The sequence below is a fragment of the Plecotus auritus genome (genome assembly GCF_963455305.1).
Source record: "Plecotus auritus genome assembly, chromosome: 1".
NCBI classification, from domain to species: domain Eukaryota; kingdom Metazoa; phylum Chordata; class Mammalia; order Chiroptera; family Vespertilionidae; genus Plecotus; species Plecotus auritus.
The window spans coordinates 84,697,677-84,713,358 of NC_137770.1; the positions used below are offsets into that span (position 1 = coordinate 84,697,677).

The 15,682-nt window shown below is 47.4% G+C and overlaps 1 protein-coding gene across 2 annotated transcripts; it reads left to right on the forward strand.

Annotated features, from left to right (window-relative positions):
• The first annotated feature begins 3,558 nt into the window (after positions 1-3,558).
• Positions 3,559-15,645, forward strand: LOC308238545 (dehydrogenase/reductase SDR family member 4). 2 transcript variants are annotated; one of them, XM_080650626.1, is made up of 8 exons: positions 3,559-3,825; positions 4,894-5,071; positions 9,991-10,092; positions 12,296-12,366; positions 12,464-12,515; positions 12,814-12,948; positions 13,374-13,429; positions 15,139-15,645. In XM_080650626.1, the coding sequence occupies exons 1-8, from the start codon at positions 3,695-3,697 to the stop codon at positions 15,251-15,253; spliced, it is 840 nt and encodes a 279-aa protein (XP_080506752.1). In that variant the 5' UTR covers positions 3,559-3,694; the 3' UTR covers positions 15,254-15,645. The 2 variants fall into 2 exon arrangements, with proteins under 2 accessions (XP_080506752.1, XP_080506753.1); XM_080650627.1 differs by lacking the exon at positions 12,814-12,948 and having other exon boundaries at positions 15,139-15,644.
• The last annotated feature ends 37 nt before the right edge of the window (positions 15,646-15,682 follow it).

The following is a 15,682-nucleotide window of genomic DNA, read 5'->3' on the forward strand; positions in this document are numbered from 1 at the left end:
CATTCACTGGTGTGTGTGCGTGTGTGTGTGTGCGTGTGTGTGTGTGTGTGTGTGTGTGTGTTGTAAATAAATTATTTGTCAACAGTTAAATATCAAATATCTCATATTAAAATCCAGATTTCTACCTTCTGTTTAAAAATCCCAAGATCTGGCAACGCTGGGCTGGCATTCTCAATGACAAACGTGAGAATGAGTATGCCTCGTCCTGTGAGCTGCAGGTCAGTGGGACGCCTTTCCTCATGGCCTCCAGCCACTGAGGTCAGGGTATGTCAACACTTATCCCTGAGTTTACGCCATCAACCAAAGTTGAAACCCTTCTACGTCAATATTTAAGAGGGTAGGGCAGCATGTAAATTTACTGTAGAAAAACAAATCCATCAGAACTTCTTTTTAAGGTGATTTTACCATAGTCATTCATTTAAAACATTTGGCCCAAGGTACAAACAGATTTGCACCAAACACACAATATGTATACATCCAAGGTTGTTCATTGTAGCATTGTTTGAATAGCAAAACACTGGAAGCTACTTAAATGTTCATCAGTAGGAGACTGGCTAAATAAATTATGGAATACCCACACAATGAGATACTGCACAGCTATTTTTAAAGGGAGAGAGAATAGAATGGATCTATTGTGTACCACTCAGAACAGTCTCTACTTTAAGAAACAAAAGAACAAAGGGGGATAGAAAGAAAGAAAAGAAACCAGTGATTTGAAGGGACCAATGATATATAGTGTCAGACCATTCATGGGAACATATTTAAGGGGACAATGCACGTAAATGCATAGGAAGTTTCTGGAAGGATACACAAGGCCAAGTGCTACGTGGGTATAGGTAAAAGAAGCATAGGGAAGAGTTACTTTTTCACTTCTCTTTTTAAAATCATGAACATGTGTTACTTATATGATTTTTAAAATAGATATTTTAATGATTAAAAACACATTGATGATGAAAGTAAAATTCCAATTCAGAGAAAATTAGTTTTTAAGAAAACTGTCATTCTCCAACAATGTCAGGAAAAGCACGTGTAGCTATTTGACATTGACAGAGGGTCAGATTGCCATGAGTCACTATGATTTCACATATGAAAATAAAAATGCCCACCTCACTAGATTGGAAATATTCAATAAAATTTCTAGAAAGCACCAACCTTTGCCGACTCTTAAAAAGTTGCTATCCCCAGCCCTCCCATGTTGCCCATTCCTGACTTGTGTCAAATGATAGCACATGAACCAAAAACCAATCTGGGATGGTTATTGCAAAACCCAAGATTTAAATTCCATTCCAGGTGAATTTCCTTCTGGGTCACAGTCAGCCCTTGAAGAAGATGGGAGTATAGTCCTCTATCACAGAGCATTTCTTCAAATCTGCAGATGGTACCATCTCCATACAAGAACAATCCATTGTCTATTAAAGTTCCCATTTCAAAGAGACTCTAACACACCCATGTATTTTCCCAAAAAATGTCCTACCCCCTCTCCAACAAACCAGCTTGATGAGGAGTAGGAGCTAGAGATCCCACACTTATACCCTTTTCTTTTCAGATCCCCTCCCTAGTGTCCCCTGTGTGCTCCCACATGGTGCTGGAGGCCAAATATCGACCCTGCCCAGATGAGGAGAAGCCAATGTTCACGGAGCTCCCAGGCCAGAATTCTCTTCCCAGAACCCTTTCCTCTTTGGAGTATGTCTCCTTCCATCTCCTTCACAACCTCAGCTCCTGGATCTGGCTACCCACCTCTGGGCAGGAGGTGATGAGAGATCAAATTTGCCCTTCAAGCTTGTCCCTTTGAACCGAAAGCCCTGGGAACCCCTACCCCAGTCCTCCTGCACCCGCTCTCCCCAGCCCCACACACAGGTGGAGAGCACTGGGAAGCGTTCCCACAGTGCATTAGCTCTGAGCAGGGGAGGAGGAGAAGCAGTGTCACACTATCCAGCCTGTCAATAATTCATGAGTTTCAGACTGAGGGGCACCAGTCAGAGAGTCAGTTTTCCCCGATATGGGGAAAATTGGACTTAAGCTCTCTTATCTCATCGGGATGTGCTGAGTACCAAAACTGAGTACCACACTGTAACTTATTGGTTGAGGAATATACTATAAATCCATTGTGTATTGTTATATTACTTGCTACCCGCACACAACCTTTTGACTGCTGAAATCCCCTTTTTAGCTGATCAGCTAACCTATACCTACACTAAATGAATCTTTAGCAAGTATAAATTCTATTAAACAGCAATCCCCCAAACTGAATTTCACAGACAAGCATTCTCTTCCTCCAATTGTAGGGACTGACATAGGGTTCCCATACTGGTGATTTCACCAACTAACAACACTTTCCTCACCCTACCAATCTGCTTTCATCATCTTTTCTTAACAAAAAGACTAATACACACACATACACACACAAAAGCCAAAGCCTAAACCCAGAATAAAGGAGTATCTGTTAAGTCAAATAAGCTTAGCTTTATGATACTCACTACATTTTCTTTATTTTCTCATTTTGCCTTGAACTAGTGAAAACTTTGCCATGGATCAGTACTACTTCTCAGTCTGGCTTTTAGAGGCCACTGAATTAAACCAGTTCGGGCACTAGCACTTGGGTCTGCCAGGGCCTTTGTACAGTGTACCATAAGCCATCCAGATTTATTAATTCTCCCAGAAACCCTGCAGGGAGATCATTTCAGCCCACTTGGCAGAAGTGGAGGCTGAAGTCTTGGACACAATTTATAGTGGAGAGGACTTTATTCATCATCTACTCCAGCATTCTTAGTTTACAGATGAAGAGTCTAGCCTATGGCAGCAATAATAATTACTTTATGGTGGCAATAATTACTCTGTTTAGTAGTTTACAGTTTATAAAGTGCTTTTACATTCAACAAATATTTATTGGAGGCTAGGACCTGGGGACTTGGTGATTGTGGAGAAGAGAGTGCTCCGGAGTTCTCTGTATTCCCACTGGTTGGGGAGCCCTCTAGCCTCCTTGCTACCACTTAGGCCCTGTATAATGGGGAAGTCCTCTTGTGGTAAAGGGTATAAGAGTCCTGTCCAGCCAGGATCTTTATCCCTGCACACTGGTTACCACACTGATCAGAGACTGCCCTCCAGGCCTGTCAAGATGGAGGTGACCTTGAGCTAGAATGAAGAGCAGTGTCAGGCCTGGCCCAGCTCTCCCCATTATGTCTCTCTCCCAGGCGCCTTCACCCTCACCTGAGACCCTCATGTAGTGCACACAGGCCTCATCTCTACGGGCAATGGCAAAATAATTGCCCTATTATGGGCGGTCATATATTTAGACACAGACTTTTTCAGAGAAGGTCCATCCTGAAGTTCTGGGAAGCAAAAGCAACCAACTCAAAGCTGCACCCCTTGCCCCCCGAAAAATGACGTGGGCAAGCAGATGTGGAAGGAGGGGTGCGAGGGGTTCCAGCAGTGGGGTGGGCCCTTCAGGAAATCTGGACGCACAGCACTGTCCCACACCCGCCAGAGCAGAGCAGGGAGCTGCGGGGCGCGGCGGCCATGCGCCGGCAGGCGGCGCCCGCAACCACAGCCTGTTCCCCGCGCGAAGTTGCCGGCGCAGAGCGGGAGGAGCGGTCCAGTCCAAGGGCAGGCCGGAGCCGGGAACGCGAGGGGAGGAGGCCCGCCCCTCGCACCGCCCCACCAGGGGGTGCGGAACCTTGCACAACCGATCGGCGCCATGCATAAGGCGGGGTTGCTGCTGGGCGGTTGTGTCTGGTCCTGGAAGTCGGTGCGGATGGCCAGCTCCGGGGTGGCGCGCCGGAACCCGCTCGCGAATAAGGTGGCCCTAGTAACGGCCTCCACCGAAGGGTGAGTGCCCGACCCGGAGTCTTTGAGGCCCCCCCGTTATCTGGGAACAGGCGGTCACTCCTGTCCTTTGCCTCCCGGGTCGCGTCCTCAGCCTCACACGCGGCCCAGGAAGTCAGGAACCACGTGGTCGGCCTGCAGCCTCCCAGTCTCCGGCGCCGCTGCCTCTGCGCCATTGCGCCAGCTCAGTGCTGCCCCCTTCAACCCAATGCCTCAGTGCTCTGCGCTGCTCCAATCGATTGGCCCTGAGTCTAGGAAGACCAGATGCCAGAAGTTCAAGACAACCCAGATTTTTAAAATACTATACACACACACACACACACACACACACACACACACACACACACACACACACACACTATCCCACTGCCTCCATGGACTATGGAAGTGTTCCAGACACCTCATTTGGGCGCCTCGACAAGTCTCCCAGAACCGCGCCCCTTACCTAGACAGGACACAAGACTCACGTATTCAAATTTTTGTTTGGCTGAGTACATTTTGGCCTCCATTGCACAGCCTATCTCTGCACCCACCGCTCTTGTCTATACTGCTTTTCATTACAGGACTTTGCTAGACACCAACTCTGCACGAATCTAAAATACAAATGTACTGGAAACGCCAATAGCTAACAATTGCAAAATGTATAACCCTCACTCCCAGGAGAGTAAAATAAAATAAAAAAATTACATTTTTGACCAGAGACCCATCCTTTCATATGCACCCCAAAACATAACTAACGATAGAATTTTGAGATGATGCAGACTAATAAGGTTGGTATTTGGGGACAGGGCTCTTCCAATCATGGAAGTGGCTGCTGCTGCACCCCTAGCTCATTTCTTTCCCCTCAGTTACTACAGAGTATGGGGCCTGTACCCCATGGTGATGGGGCCTGTGGAAGGTGATGTCACTTTCTGGGAACCTAGTCTGAGGCCAAAACCATAAGAAAACTAAGTAAAAGAGTGTCCAAAAGGAGAGCTAGAATTCAAACCAGGGCAGTCTGACTCCGGAGCCCGTGCTTTTGACCTCTTCCCAGTGCTTGCCTTGACCGTCCATATCTCTCTCTGCCCACAGGATCGGCTTGGCCATCGCTAGGCGGCTGGCCCAGGATGGGGCCCACGTGGTGGTCAGCAGCCGGAAGCAGCAGAACGTGGACCGGGCCGTGGCGGCGCTGCAAGGGGAGGGACTGAGCGTGATGGGCACCGTGTGCCATGTGGGGAAGGCTGAGGACCGGGAGCGGCTGGTGACCACGGTGAGCAGCAAGGATATGGGCACACAGCCAGGAGGTGGCAGAAGGGAACCAGCCTCAGCCTCCTTCCCAGCTTTCCTGGACCGCATGGGTGTGATCCAAGCCAGCACTATTAACTAAAACATAACAGTGTGTTCTGCATACCCACACCAGTCCACCAGCACACTTCTATTGTGTGCCTTTCTGTTATGTCTCTAAGAATCATCCATCATTCCAGTCAGAGAATCAAAAACCACTCTAATGCTTCAGCCCTGTATCAGCCCTTGGGGGCACCAAAAACAAAACAAAACAAACAAACAAAAAAAAACAGCTGGTCCTGGTTCTCCAGTACTTTGCAATCTAATTGGGCAGATGAGAAGGTTAGATACAATCACAAAAGAGATGTTCCCACCTATGAGCAAATCAGCAATCAATCCCCAGTTCTTCAGTGTAGAGGCAGTCCCTGGAAACCTGAAGGAGGAAGCTCACCATGTTTCAGCCACCTACTGTGTGCCATTCACTTTGTTCAGGGTGTTACACAGGTCATCTCTAAACCTGACAACAACCCAAACAAGGCAAAGACTATTCTCCTTGTTTACATTCTGCTCAAAAAGGTGGAGCCATATCCCAAAATCCAACAGCCAGTAAGAAAGGAGCTGAGAGTCATCCAGACCTGCCAAGCTGCCTACAGACTGCCAGGCATTTCCCCATTATCGTCAGGTCAGGCTTTGTGTGCCCACTTGGACTTTACTCTCAAACGCAGGTCTAAGCCAGTGTCAGAGTTCGTACTTGGCACCAGCCTTCCAGCTACACAGGAAAATACGAACATCTGGCAAAGAGGCTCCCCTTCTCTCGGGTTCAGGGCCCACACTTTATTCCCTGGAGTGGAAGAGAGAATCTACCCAAGAATGGAAAGTGCGGGATTGTACTAACCAAATGACAGAAATTATTTGGGTAATATTAGAAGAGGGGGATGTTAAACAATGGTCGATGGCATAAGGTTATCCCATTTTGAAAGAACTGTTTGGGAATGCTCAAGTGAGCATTGGAGCCAGGCTTATGTGCCTCAGTTGGTTGAGTATGGTCCCATGCACCAAGAGGTCACCAGTTCCATTCCCAGTCAGGGCACATGCCAGGGTTATGGGCTTGACCCCCAATAGGGGGCATGCAGGAGGCAGCCAGTCAGTGTTTCATCAATGTTTCTATCTCTCCCTCTCCTTTCCTCTCTCTCTAAAAAAAAAACACCTCTGGTGTGGAGAAATTCAAAGGTGGCAGGAGAGGGCAAGGCTATCCGCTCTCCTGCAATGAATTTAAAATCTGTAATAAAAAAAAAAACAATAAAAACATATCCTATCTAATAAAAGGGTAATGTGCAAATTAACCATCACTCCGTCACAAAGATGGCAGCGCCCAGTCCTCTTAGCCCCTCCGGAGTCCCCCGGTCCCAGGGGGGTGGCCTGGCACTGCACTCCTGACCCTGTGCTCTCTGCTGTGGGGCTGACGGTGCTCTCCTCTTCCCTTCAGTCCCTCCTGGGCTGCCTGCTCGTGGCCATGGCGACGAGGCAAGCATTCCACGCCCAGCCGTGGATGGGCCTCTGGGCCACGGAGAGCCTCTGGACAGTGGGCACAAAGCGGCCAGGCCCCGCAGAGAGCTACTGGCGCACGGATTCATGGTCAGGGCTACTAGTTTAAATATATATACCTGTGTTTTTTTTAAATGTGGTTGGAGAAAGCCAAATGTAAGTTCAAGAAAGTGACCTCGTCTGGCATAGGCTGCTGGACAAAGCCCAAGATTGGGACCTTGATCCTGAGGCTGAAGGGAGCCATCTGGGATGCTGGGCCAATTAGTGACTAGCAGTATGAAAATATGTAGAAACTTAATGTCAAAATCCTGCAGCCCTGGCCCAGTGGCAAAGCTTGAGCTAAACCTTGAGAACTAGGTGGGATGGACATGGAGTAGGACAGGATTCCAGATGACCCTGCAAAATGAGCAGGCAGCCCAGGAGGGACTGAAGGGAAGAGGAGAGCACCGTCAGCCCCACAGCAGAGAGCACAGGGTCAGGAGTGCGGTGTCATGGGCTGGTGGGAAGGAGGGGGCACTGGGGCCTCCACAGCCTCCCAATGGAGTTTCGACATCCTTGTCCAAAATAAGAGGCCATGTGAGGTTTTGAGCAAGATGAAGATGTTATTAGAGAAAGAATCTGGCACTGGTAGGAAGGATGTACTGGAATAGAGGAAACTAAGCCAAGGAGATCAGTGAAGAAGCTGTTGCTGTCACTCCTGCCTAGAGCAGTGGTGGTGGGACCAAATGGGTATGCCCAAGAGATGTTTAGTGGAACCAGCCAAGACTTTTTTCTAACCCGGTGTTAAGAAATGGAAAACAGAAGAGAGGAGCAGAACAACTCTCAGGGCAATGGCAGGGTGGAGAATAATAGGATACTTGTTAGCAATTGGAGATGTGTGCTACCAATTGCCAGCTGTCACCCTGTGATGAGGAAAGCTGTGCTCTGAGGATAGTTACTACCCAGTAACCTCCTAACCTGCACCTTGAAGCTTCTCAAAGGTGTGGTGAGTGGAAACCAGATTGGCCGCTGTTCCACTTGATTATATTTTTCTAAAAAATATACCTATCACACCCTGGCCGGCATGCTCAGTGGTTAGAATGTCAGCCTTCGCACCAAAGGGTCTCGGGCCCATAACCTGGGCTATGGGCTTGCTCCCCGCCCTGGTGAGGGCTCATGCGAGAGGCAACCAATCAATCTGTCTCTCTTCCATCAAAGTTTCTCTCCCTCCTTCCCTCCCTTCCACTCTGAAAAAGCAATGGAAAAAATATCCTCAGGACACAGAGCAAACAATGCTTAACTACTTTTGTGTAGTGATCGCACAATTTAGAGAAAGACTTAGAAGACACCAGCTGTATAGCCAGAATACCCTTCTCATTAATCTTCTATGGTCCTCTATCTCTGTTCAATCAAAACCCAGCCTCCTCCCCTGTCCATGCTGATAGGCCTAGGAGGAGAGGGATGCACAGCAGAAATAGAAAAGCGTTCCAGGTGATTCTGGTACAATCCACCACCTTCTCCCCACCCCCAAAGACACATTCACAGGCCGCAGCACACAACACTTGCTAACATATTCTGCTCTTTCTGAGTCACAAGTCCCTAGGCTAGGCTTACACAGAGCCAAGGCAAATGACCGGGGCTTTGTGCTGGGACACTAAAATTTGAGAGGGCAAGAAAGTATTGATACTGGTTTTAAAAGATTATGTGGTTTTACATTTTTGTGAAATTTACATGTTGACAGCTCAGGCGTTCAAAACATCTGAGCTTAGCACCTAGTTAGCAAAAATAATTAGTTAAAACGGGAGCTAGCAGATGGTACACATTGTTAATAACACCCCTCCCTGCGCCAAATCGTGAAGCACAAAGTCAACTGAGGGCCCATTTAATGCCGCTTGCCCCAGGCATCAAAATTGCCGGCTCTGGCCCTGACTAGTGTGGCTCAGTTGGTTGGACCATCATCCTGTACATCTAAAGGTTCCAGACTCAATTCCGGATCAGGGCACATACCTAAGTTGCGGTTCAATCCCCAGTCAGGGTATGTATGGGAGGCAACAGATCAATGATTCTCTCTTACATCGATGATTTCCCCTCCCCCCCCACCCCCGCCTCTAAAAATCAAAAACAGCCCTAGCCAGTTTTTCTCAGTGGTGAGAGCATCAGCCCTTGAACCAAGGGATCGAGGGTTTGATTCCCAGTCAAGGGCATGTGCCTTGGTTCCAGGTTCACTCCCCACCCCCAGTCAGGGCACACGCAGGAGGCAACTGGTCAATGTGTCTCTCACATCTCTCTCTCCCTCTCTCTCTCTCTTTCTCTCTCTCTCTCTCCCCCCTCCTCCTCCCTCCCTTTCACTCTCTGAAAATTAATGGAAAAAAATACCCTCGTGTGAGGATTTAAAAAACAACAACAATAAAAGCATATCCTCGGATGAGGATAACAAAAAATTGCCAGTACTGGGCAAATGCAAAGTCTGATTTCAGGGTGGTATGTTGTTGGCAGATTCTGTTTGGCCGATCATTACTCCAGCACATTCCTGCTACCACATACTTACTATTTAGTAAGGAGGTGAGATGTTACCCTTGGTTTTCCCAGTTTCAATCTCAGCTCTGCCTTGAATCTTCCATGCCTCCAAGCCATTAAAGGGGGGTGGAGGGATGACATGATCACCAAGTACAGAACTGCTTTAATCGCCTCCCCCCCGCCCCCCGGAACTGACCAATTTCAGTTCTGCCACCACTAACTAGCTTTGTGCCCTGAGCAAATCACTCTGCCTCTCCCAAAGACCAAAATGAATAGGCCTCCTGTCCTTAGCTGATCCTAATATGTCATTCCTGACTTATAGGGTCTTGAGAAATAAACTTACCTGGACCTCAGAGTTATCACCTTCACCGTGAGGACATGAGGCTAACTGACCTAAAGGCCCCTCCCAGTGGTAACTTTCTATGAGTCCATTTAAACCAGTTTCTCCATTCAGGGAAAGGTTGAGTTTGAAATAATGGTAACTCATATCAAGGAGAACTGGACAGTGAGCACTTGGAGAAATGGGGCTGGGATTCCGTGTGAAAAGAAGAGGATCTAGAAATAGATTTTGAGGTGACAGCAAGGCCATGAGAATAAAGGAGCACCCCAAAGAGAAGGTGTAATGAGCAAAGGGTCAGCGACAGCCTTAGAAGAAGTGGGGGCAGGAAGAAAAGATGTCAAAGAAATGAGACGACCTTAAGTGTTTAGCAGCAGAGGTGAGGGTAGTTTTAGAGAAAAATGTTTCAAGAAACAGAGATGTCATTCTGGCATCATTTTGTTCCTAACAAGGAATTCTCTGCCACCATTAATCAACGCGTGTCCCCAACTGACCCGAAGCCCTGATTCAGACCTTAATCTCTCCAGGCCGTGAAGCTTTACGGGGGTATTGACATCCTGGTCTCCAACGCTGCCGTCAACCCTTTCTTTGGAAACCTCATGGACGTCACCGAGGAGGTGTGGGACAAGGTAAGAGGGAATAAAGCAGCCAGGGGCGGGCCTCAGAGAACAGCACAAACTCGGTCTGCTTTTACCATACATTTGTCAGGTGCCATGTACTAGAACATGTGAGCAATGCTTGGGACTTGCACCTGGAGTGCACCTGGGAAAGGGCTGGTGGGGCGTGGCTTCCTCTCTCCCTGCCCATCTCCTTCACTGCTGCTTCTCCCAGTTTTGTCTCCTTCCATTCGCTCCTTCCCAGCAACCTCCTTCCCTACACCCCAGCCTTCACTGTGCCCTTATCCAGGTGTTCTTCCTGGTTTATTTCCAGCAGGCATGGCAGCTAATCTGCCAATAACTGATACATTTAAATTTGCGCACCATCTGTTTCCTTGTTCAGCTGCCAAAAAAGAGTATTTCTCGTGAGTTGGAAAATTTGAATAGCTGCTAGTTCCGTGAAATACCAATTCTGGTGAAATGGCCTACGTTGCTGCTTTATAACATGCAGCCTTTGGAGAAGACCTGCGCTCTTTTCTTCTTCACTCCAACAAGTACATTGGAGATCCCGCTGTCCAAATTCAAGTGTGGAATTTTGGGTTTTATGTGAATGTGTATAATTACACTACATTTATAATATATTTCACTCACCTACATTCTTTAATTACAAAGCCTTCATTAAAATATCTGTCTTTGTTTATTAAGGTTAATATTTCCACATGATTTGGAAATGCCAGGTTTTTTATAGTTGCCCCTGGTGTTGCTTTTCTTCTGATGTCATCAATATCTCAACACTGAAGTTTAAGAATACTAAAATATTGTACTTTATCAGTGTTTCACAGACTTAGAGACCAAAGTGCCGAATGTTCTTCAGTGAGTCAGTTCCTGATTGATATTCTTTAAAGTAGAAAAACATCTTTCATGAGCAGTCTGAATGGAGACCACAGGAAAACAATTTTACACCAAGTAATTTTTCTTTTTAGTTTGCATTTAAAAAAAAAAAAATCACAGTTCATCAAATCTAAATGCCAGGGTTGATTCTTGGTTAAACCTTGGATTTTTCAAATAAGGACAAATGGGAGCACCGCCAATGTTGCTCAGTGGTTGAGCATCAGCCTATGAACCAGGAGGTCACGGTTTGATTCCGTGGTCAGGGTACATGCCCAGGTTAGGGGCTCTGTCCCCAGAAGGGGACATGCAGGAGGCAGCCGATTGATGATTCTCATCGATGTTTCTTTCTCTCTCTCTCCCTCTCCCTTCCTCTCTCTGAAATCAATAAAAACATTTTTTTAAAAATAAAAGAACATATGGGAGACAATTGGGGAAATTTTATTATGGACAGCACATTAGGTAAAATCATTATTATCAGTGTTAAATTTCTTGGGTGTGATCATGGATTATAACCTCTTGGAGAATATCCATAAGTATTAGTGTCAGAGAATTATGACACCTGCAGCTTAACCTTCAGTGGTCAGGAAAAAACATAGGGCAAATGGGACAAAATGTGAACAATTGATGAATATAGGAAAAAGATATCCATTGCACTTCTTTTTAAACTTTTCTGTACGATTGAAATTTTTCAAAATAAGAGTTTGCCAGGGGCCATGGGAGGGGACTATCTCAGCACAATGGTGATGCGTTTGTTTTAAATTATGGGTGTGAGGTTTTTATTCCAGCCTATGCCCCAGCTTCCCCAAAATGATCCCACTTCTCCTCATAATCCCACTTTCCAACAAATGCTCATCCTGGAGGGCCAGGAGCATCCCAGTCCCTGAGCTCAGGAGCCAGAGGAGTGCTGGAATGCCCTAGGGGCCAAGGTCAGGCCACATTTTCCCTGGGAAGCACAGCCCACTCCATGGCAGATCCCAGGAGGCCAACCTAATTCCAGGCTCTCCCTGATTAGAAGAAACAGAGAAAATCCAGCTCAAATCCAACATAGCCCTGAGAGTTTAGGTCCATTCTAGGCCAAATCACACTTGGCTAGTTAGGAAACAAGATGAACCAGGCTCCATGCTTTCTCACCCAAGCCTAATGTTCATCCTCTCACTGAATGCGCTGGTGAAAGACCCTTCTTTCTCCCTGGACCTTGGTTTCTTCACTTGTAAGGTCCCAGAAATCATCTCTAAGATCTCCACCAGCCCCATCAGGCAGATCTGAGAGAACCTATTATGACTGCTCATACCCTGCCCTCTCTAGCTCTCCCCTCATGCTGTTCCCCTTCTTCTCTCGGTTGCAGATTCTGGACATTAATGTGAAGGCCACAGCCCTGATGACTAAGGCAGTCGTGCCAGAGATGGAGAAACGAGGGTACAGAGAAGGAGAGGGAGCTGGGGTGTGACGGGCCCCACGTGGTCTGAGGGTGGGGATCTCTGCTGGGAAGAGGGTCATTCTCTTCTTTTTCCAGAGGCGGCTCAGTGGTGATTGTGGCCTCCATAGCAGCCTACACCCCGTTTCCTGTAAGAGCCCCTTCCTCTGCTACTTCCATCCCTTCCTCCATCTTGCACCTTCCTACCCTCCAGTCACCCTAAGAAGTTTGTGTCCCCTTTTGCAATCACACCACCAAGTCCCTTCCCATAAAACAGATGCCCGGTCTCCATGAACCCCAGCATTGGGGAGAGTTCGCCTCAAGACCATTTTCTAACTGGGACCCTCCATTACAGGAGATGCCCTGTTATTTACTGCCCTTTATGTCTTCCAATAAGAACCAAGAATGAACCAAAAACAAAGAGACTAACCCATGTTTCCTTTCCCCAGGGCCTGGGCCCTTACAATGTTAGTAAGACAGCCTTGCTGGGCCTCGGCAAGAACCTGGCCATAGAACTGGCCCAAAGTAACATAAGGGTAAACTGCCTGGCGCCCGGAATCATCAAGACTAACTTCAGCCAAGTGGTGAGGAGGGGCTGTCCTGCATCCTTCTGGGAAAGCTGGTGCCGGGGTCCTGAGCTCCCCATCACTACTGCTCCCCTCCCCAGCTTTTCTATCGCCCCCCCTCCGTGCCAGCCACCTGGCCAGACCAGACCCGTTCTTCCTCCGGGTGTTCGGTGGACACTGAGAAGTTCAGACTCTGCTCACACCGTTTCATATCTCCTTAAGTGGGTGGGAATGGGGAGAGCCAGTGAAATGCCTCACTAGAATCTGAAAAGAATGAAACGGAAGAGGGCAGTGGGGAGAGGCTGGGGGCTAGGCAGAACTAGGAAGTGGAAGAGAGCGTCTCTCCACCCTTCCTCTCCAGCGGTGTGCGGGTAGGCAGTTTCCCCCCTGCTTGTCCCCCCTTCCTTCTTCTTTCACATAAAGAGATTCCCCTTTTCCTGCAGTTGTGGATGGACAAGGCAAGAGAGGAGAGCTTAAAAGAAGCCCTACGGATAAGAAGGTAAGGTGTCACAGAGAGAGTTAAGAGGGATAAAGATGGGAGATATGGCCCCTCACACAGCCCACATCTCGCGTCTTTTGGTCCCACAGACAACGGGGGCACGCTCTCCTCTGCCTCAAATGCACACACTTCACAAGCTCGTGAACGCTGCGTTACCACAGTGAGGGCGGGGTACAGGCGTCTGCTTCCATTGCCAAAAACAAACACAGATGAGTCCAGGCTTCAGCAGGGAAGAGCTCTGGGAGAGGCCCTGACTCCTCTCTCCAGCTGGCTGCTTGCCTCCACCTCTAGGCATCCCTAGCTACTAGGGACCAAAACCAAATCACGCTTCTTTAGTTCTCTTTGAATAAAAAGTCATGTGTGTTTCTTAAAGTCATGTTTTCAAAGCTCAGGTTGATGATCCTACAACCCAAATAAAAGGACTGGAGAGCTTTTACTATGTCCCCAAACTCCCCTTGCCTAAGAAAACTAGCCTGTTCCCCAAGGGGCCGGACGAACTGTTGGAGCACCTTCTTCTGGCTTCCTTTCCTCCAAGTTCCCTGCCTCTCTCCAACTTGTGGCTTCTGGGAACTCTTGTCTTCAGCTTCTCCATCTTGTCCCTCAAGGACTACTTGTGCAAACAGGCCTACTTAAGGAAGAAGATCCCCTCCAGTGCTCCCAAAACCATCTGATGTCAGGCATGAGCTGCAGGCCTAGTTCACAACTCACTAATAAGTCAGGGTGTTGTCTCCCCAGAGCCCCAGTGATTCACTGGCCCCATGCTTCTCAATCATGGGTGCCTATTCCACTCAGCTAGGGAGCTTATGAAACTACAGATGATCAGGCCCCACTCCCAAGATTTTTTATTATTATTGCTTAAAGAGAGAGAGAGGGAGGGAGAGAGAGAGAAACTTCGATTTGTTGTTCCACTTATGTATGCATTCATTGGTTGTTTCTTGTATGTGCCCTGACTGGAGATCGAACCCACAGCCTTGGCGTATTGGGTCAATGCTCTAATCAACTGAGCTACCCAGCCAGGGCCCAAAGATTCTTTCTTATTGGTCCAAGGCAGGTCCTAGGCATATTTTTTGGGGGGCGGAGGGGCGGAGGTGTTAAGCCTTCCTGATGATTACAGTGTACAGCTAGGATGAAGAACCACTAATCTAGGTTTGAGATACGCATTCTGCCACACCTCTAGAGAACTCTGGCAGTTATGTTAAGATGTTCCCAACTAAGCAATCACTGATACAAACACTGAGAATTAGCACATTCTCACAAAATGAACCTGACTCTAAGGGACAAAAATAGATTCCTGAAAATGTTATCTGTGAATTAAAGCTGTGCAAATGGAGTCATTTTAAACAAACCATTTACTATCTCACAGACTCCCTGACACTTGACTAGTATACACACATGTGAAACCAATTGTTTGAAGTATAAAATAGCTGCTCACAAGTTTACCTATAAAATTTTGGATTTTGGTGTCCTCAGTTCTCTAAAGAACAAAGTATCTCTATTATTTAACTATAACTTGTAGTGGTTTTTTCAGAGTACAGTATTTATGCTCATACTAAATTATAACAGCTTATCATCATGATAACCCAATTTGATGGACTTATACACTGGTCCTGAAAGATCAACTGATAGTTATTGATTAAGCAGATTTCATTGTCTGTGGGGGCCTGGCCTGTTTGATTTTTACCCCCTTCTTTGTTTTCCCTATACCCCAGGTTAGGTGAGCCAGAAGACTGTGCAGGCATTGTGTCTTTTCTGTGCTCTGAAGATGCCAGCTACATCACTGGGGAAACAGTGACAGTGGCTGGAGGAGCCCCCTCCCGCCTCTGAGTACCAAGAGAGAGTCTACCAGGGCAGAGACTGGGCTTCAACCCCCATCGGGTTCCAGCACTAATCTACTAGCCTTTACCACCTCTGCCTATCATACTGCTCACCTTTCCCCACCCCCAAAAAATCACTTATGCCCTGTGACAAGATCCAGCCTTCCCTGCCATCAGGGTTTGGTCTTATGAGGATTCCTGTTGTTGCTGTAGCCTTGGATAAAGACTTCCCCTGAGGACACAGGAGTCTACCTTGGCAAAAAATATTTTTTTTATTTCCTGGCATGAGGCAATTTGAGGGAGATGGAAGAGAAAGACCTGGAATTGAAGGAGGGGCTGGGAAGGATGGAAATTAATTTGCAAATCAGGTGCCAATAAAATGCAGATGATCGTGTTGCTTTAACTCAATGTGTTCATTATTTTAGTGTGGGGTGCACAG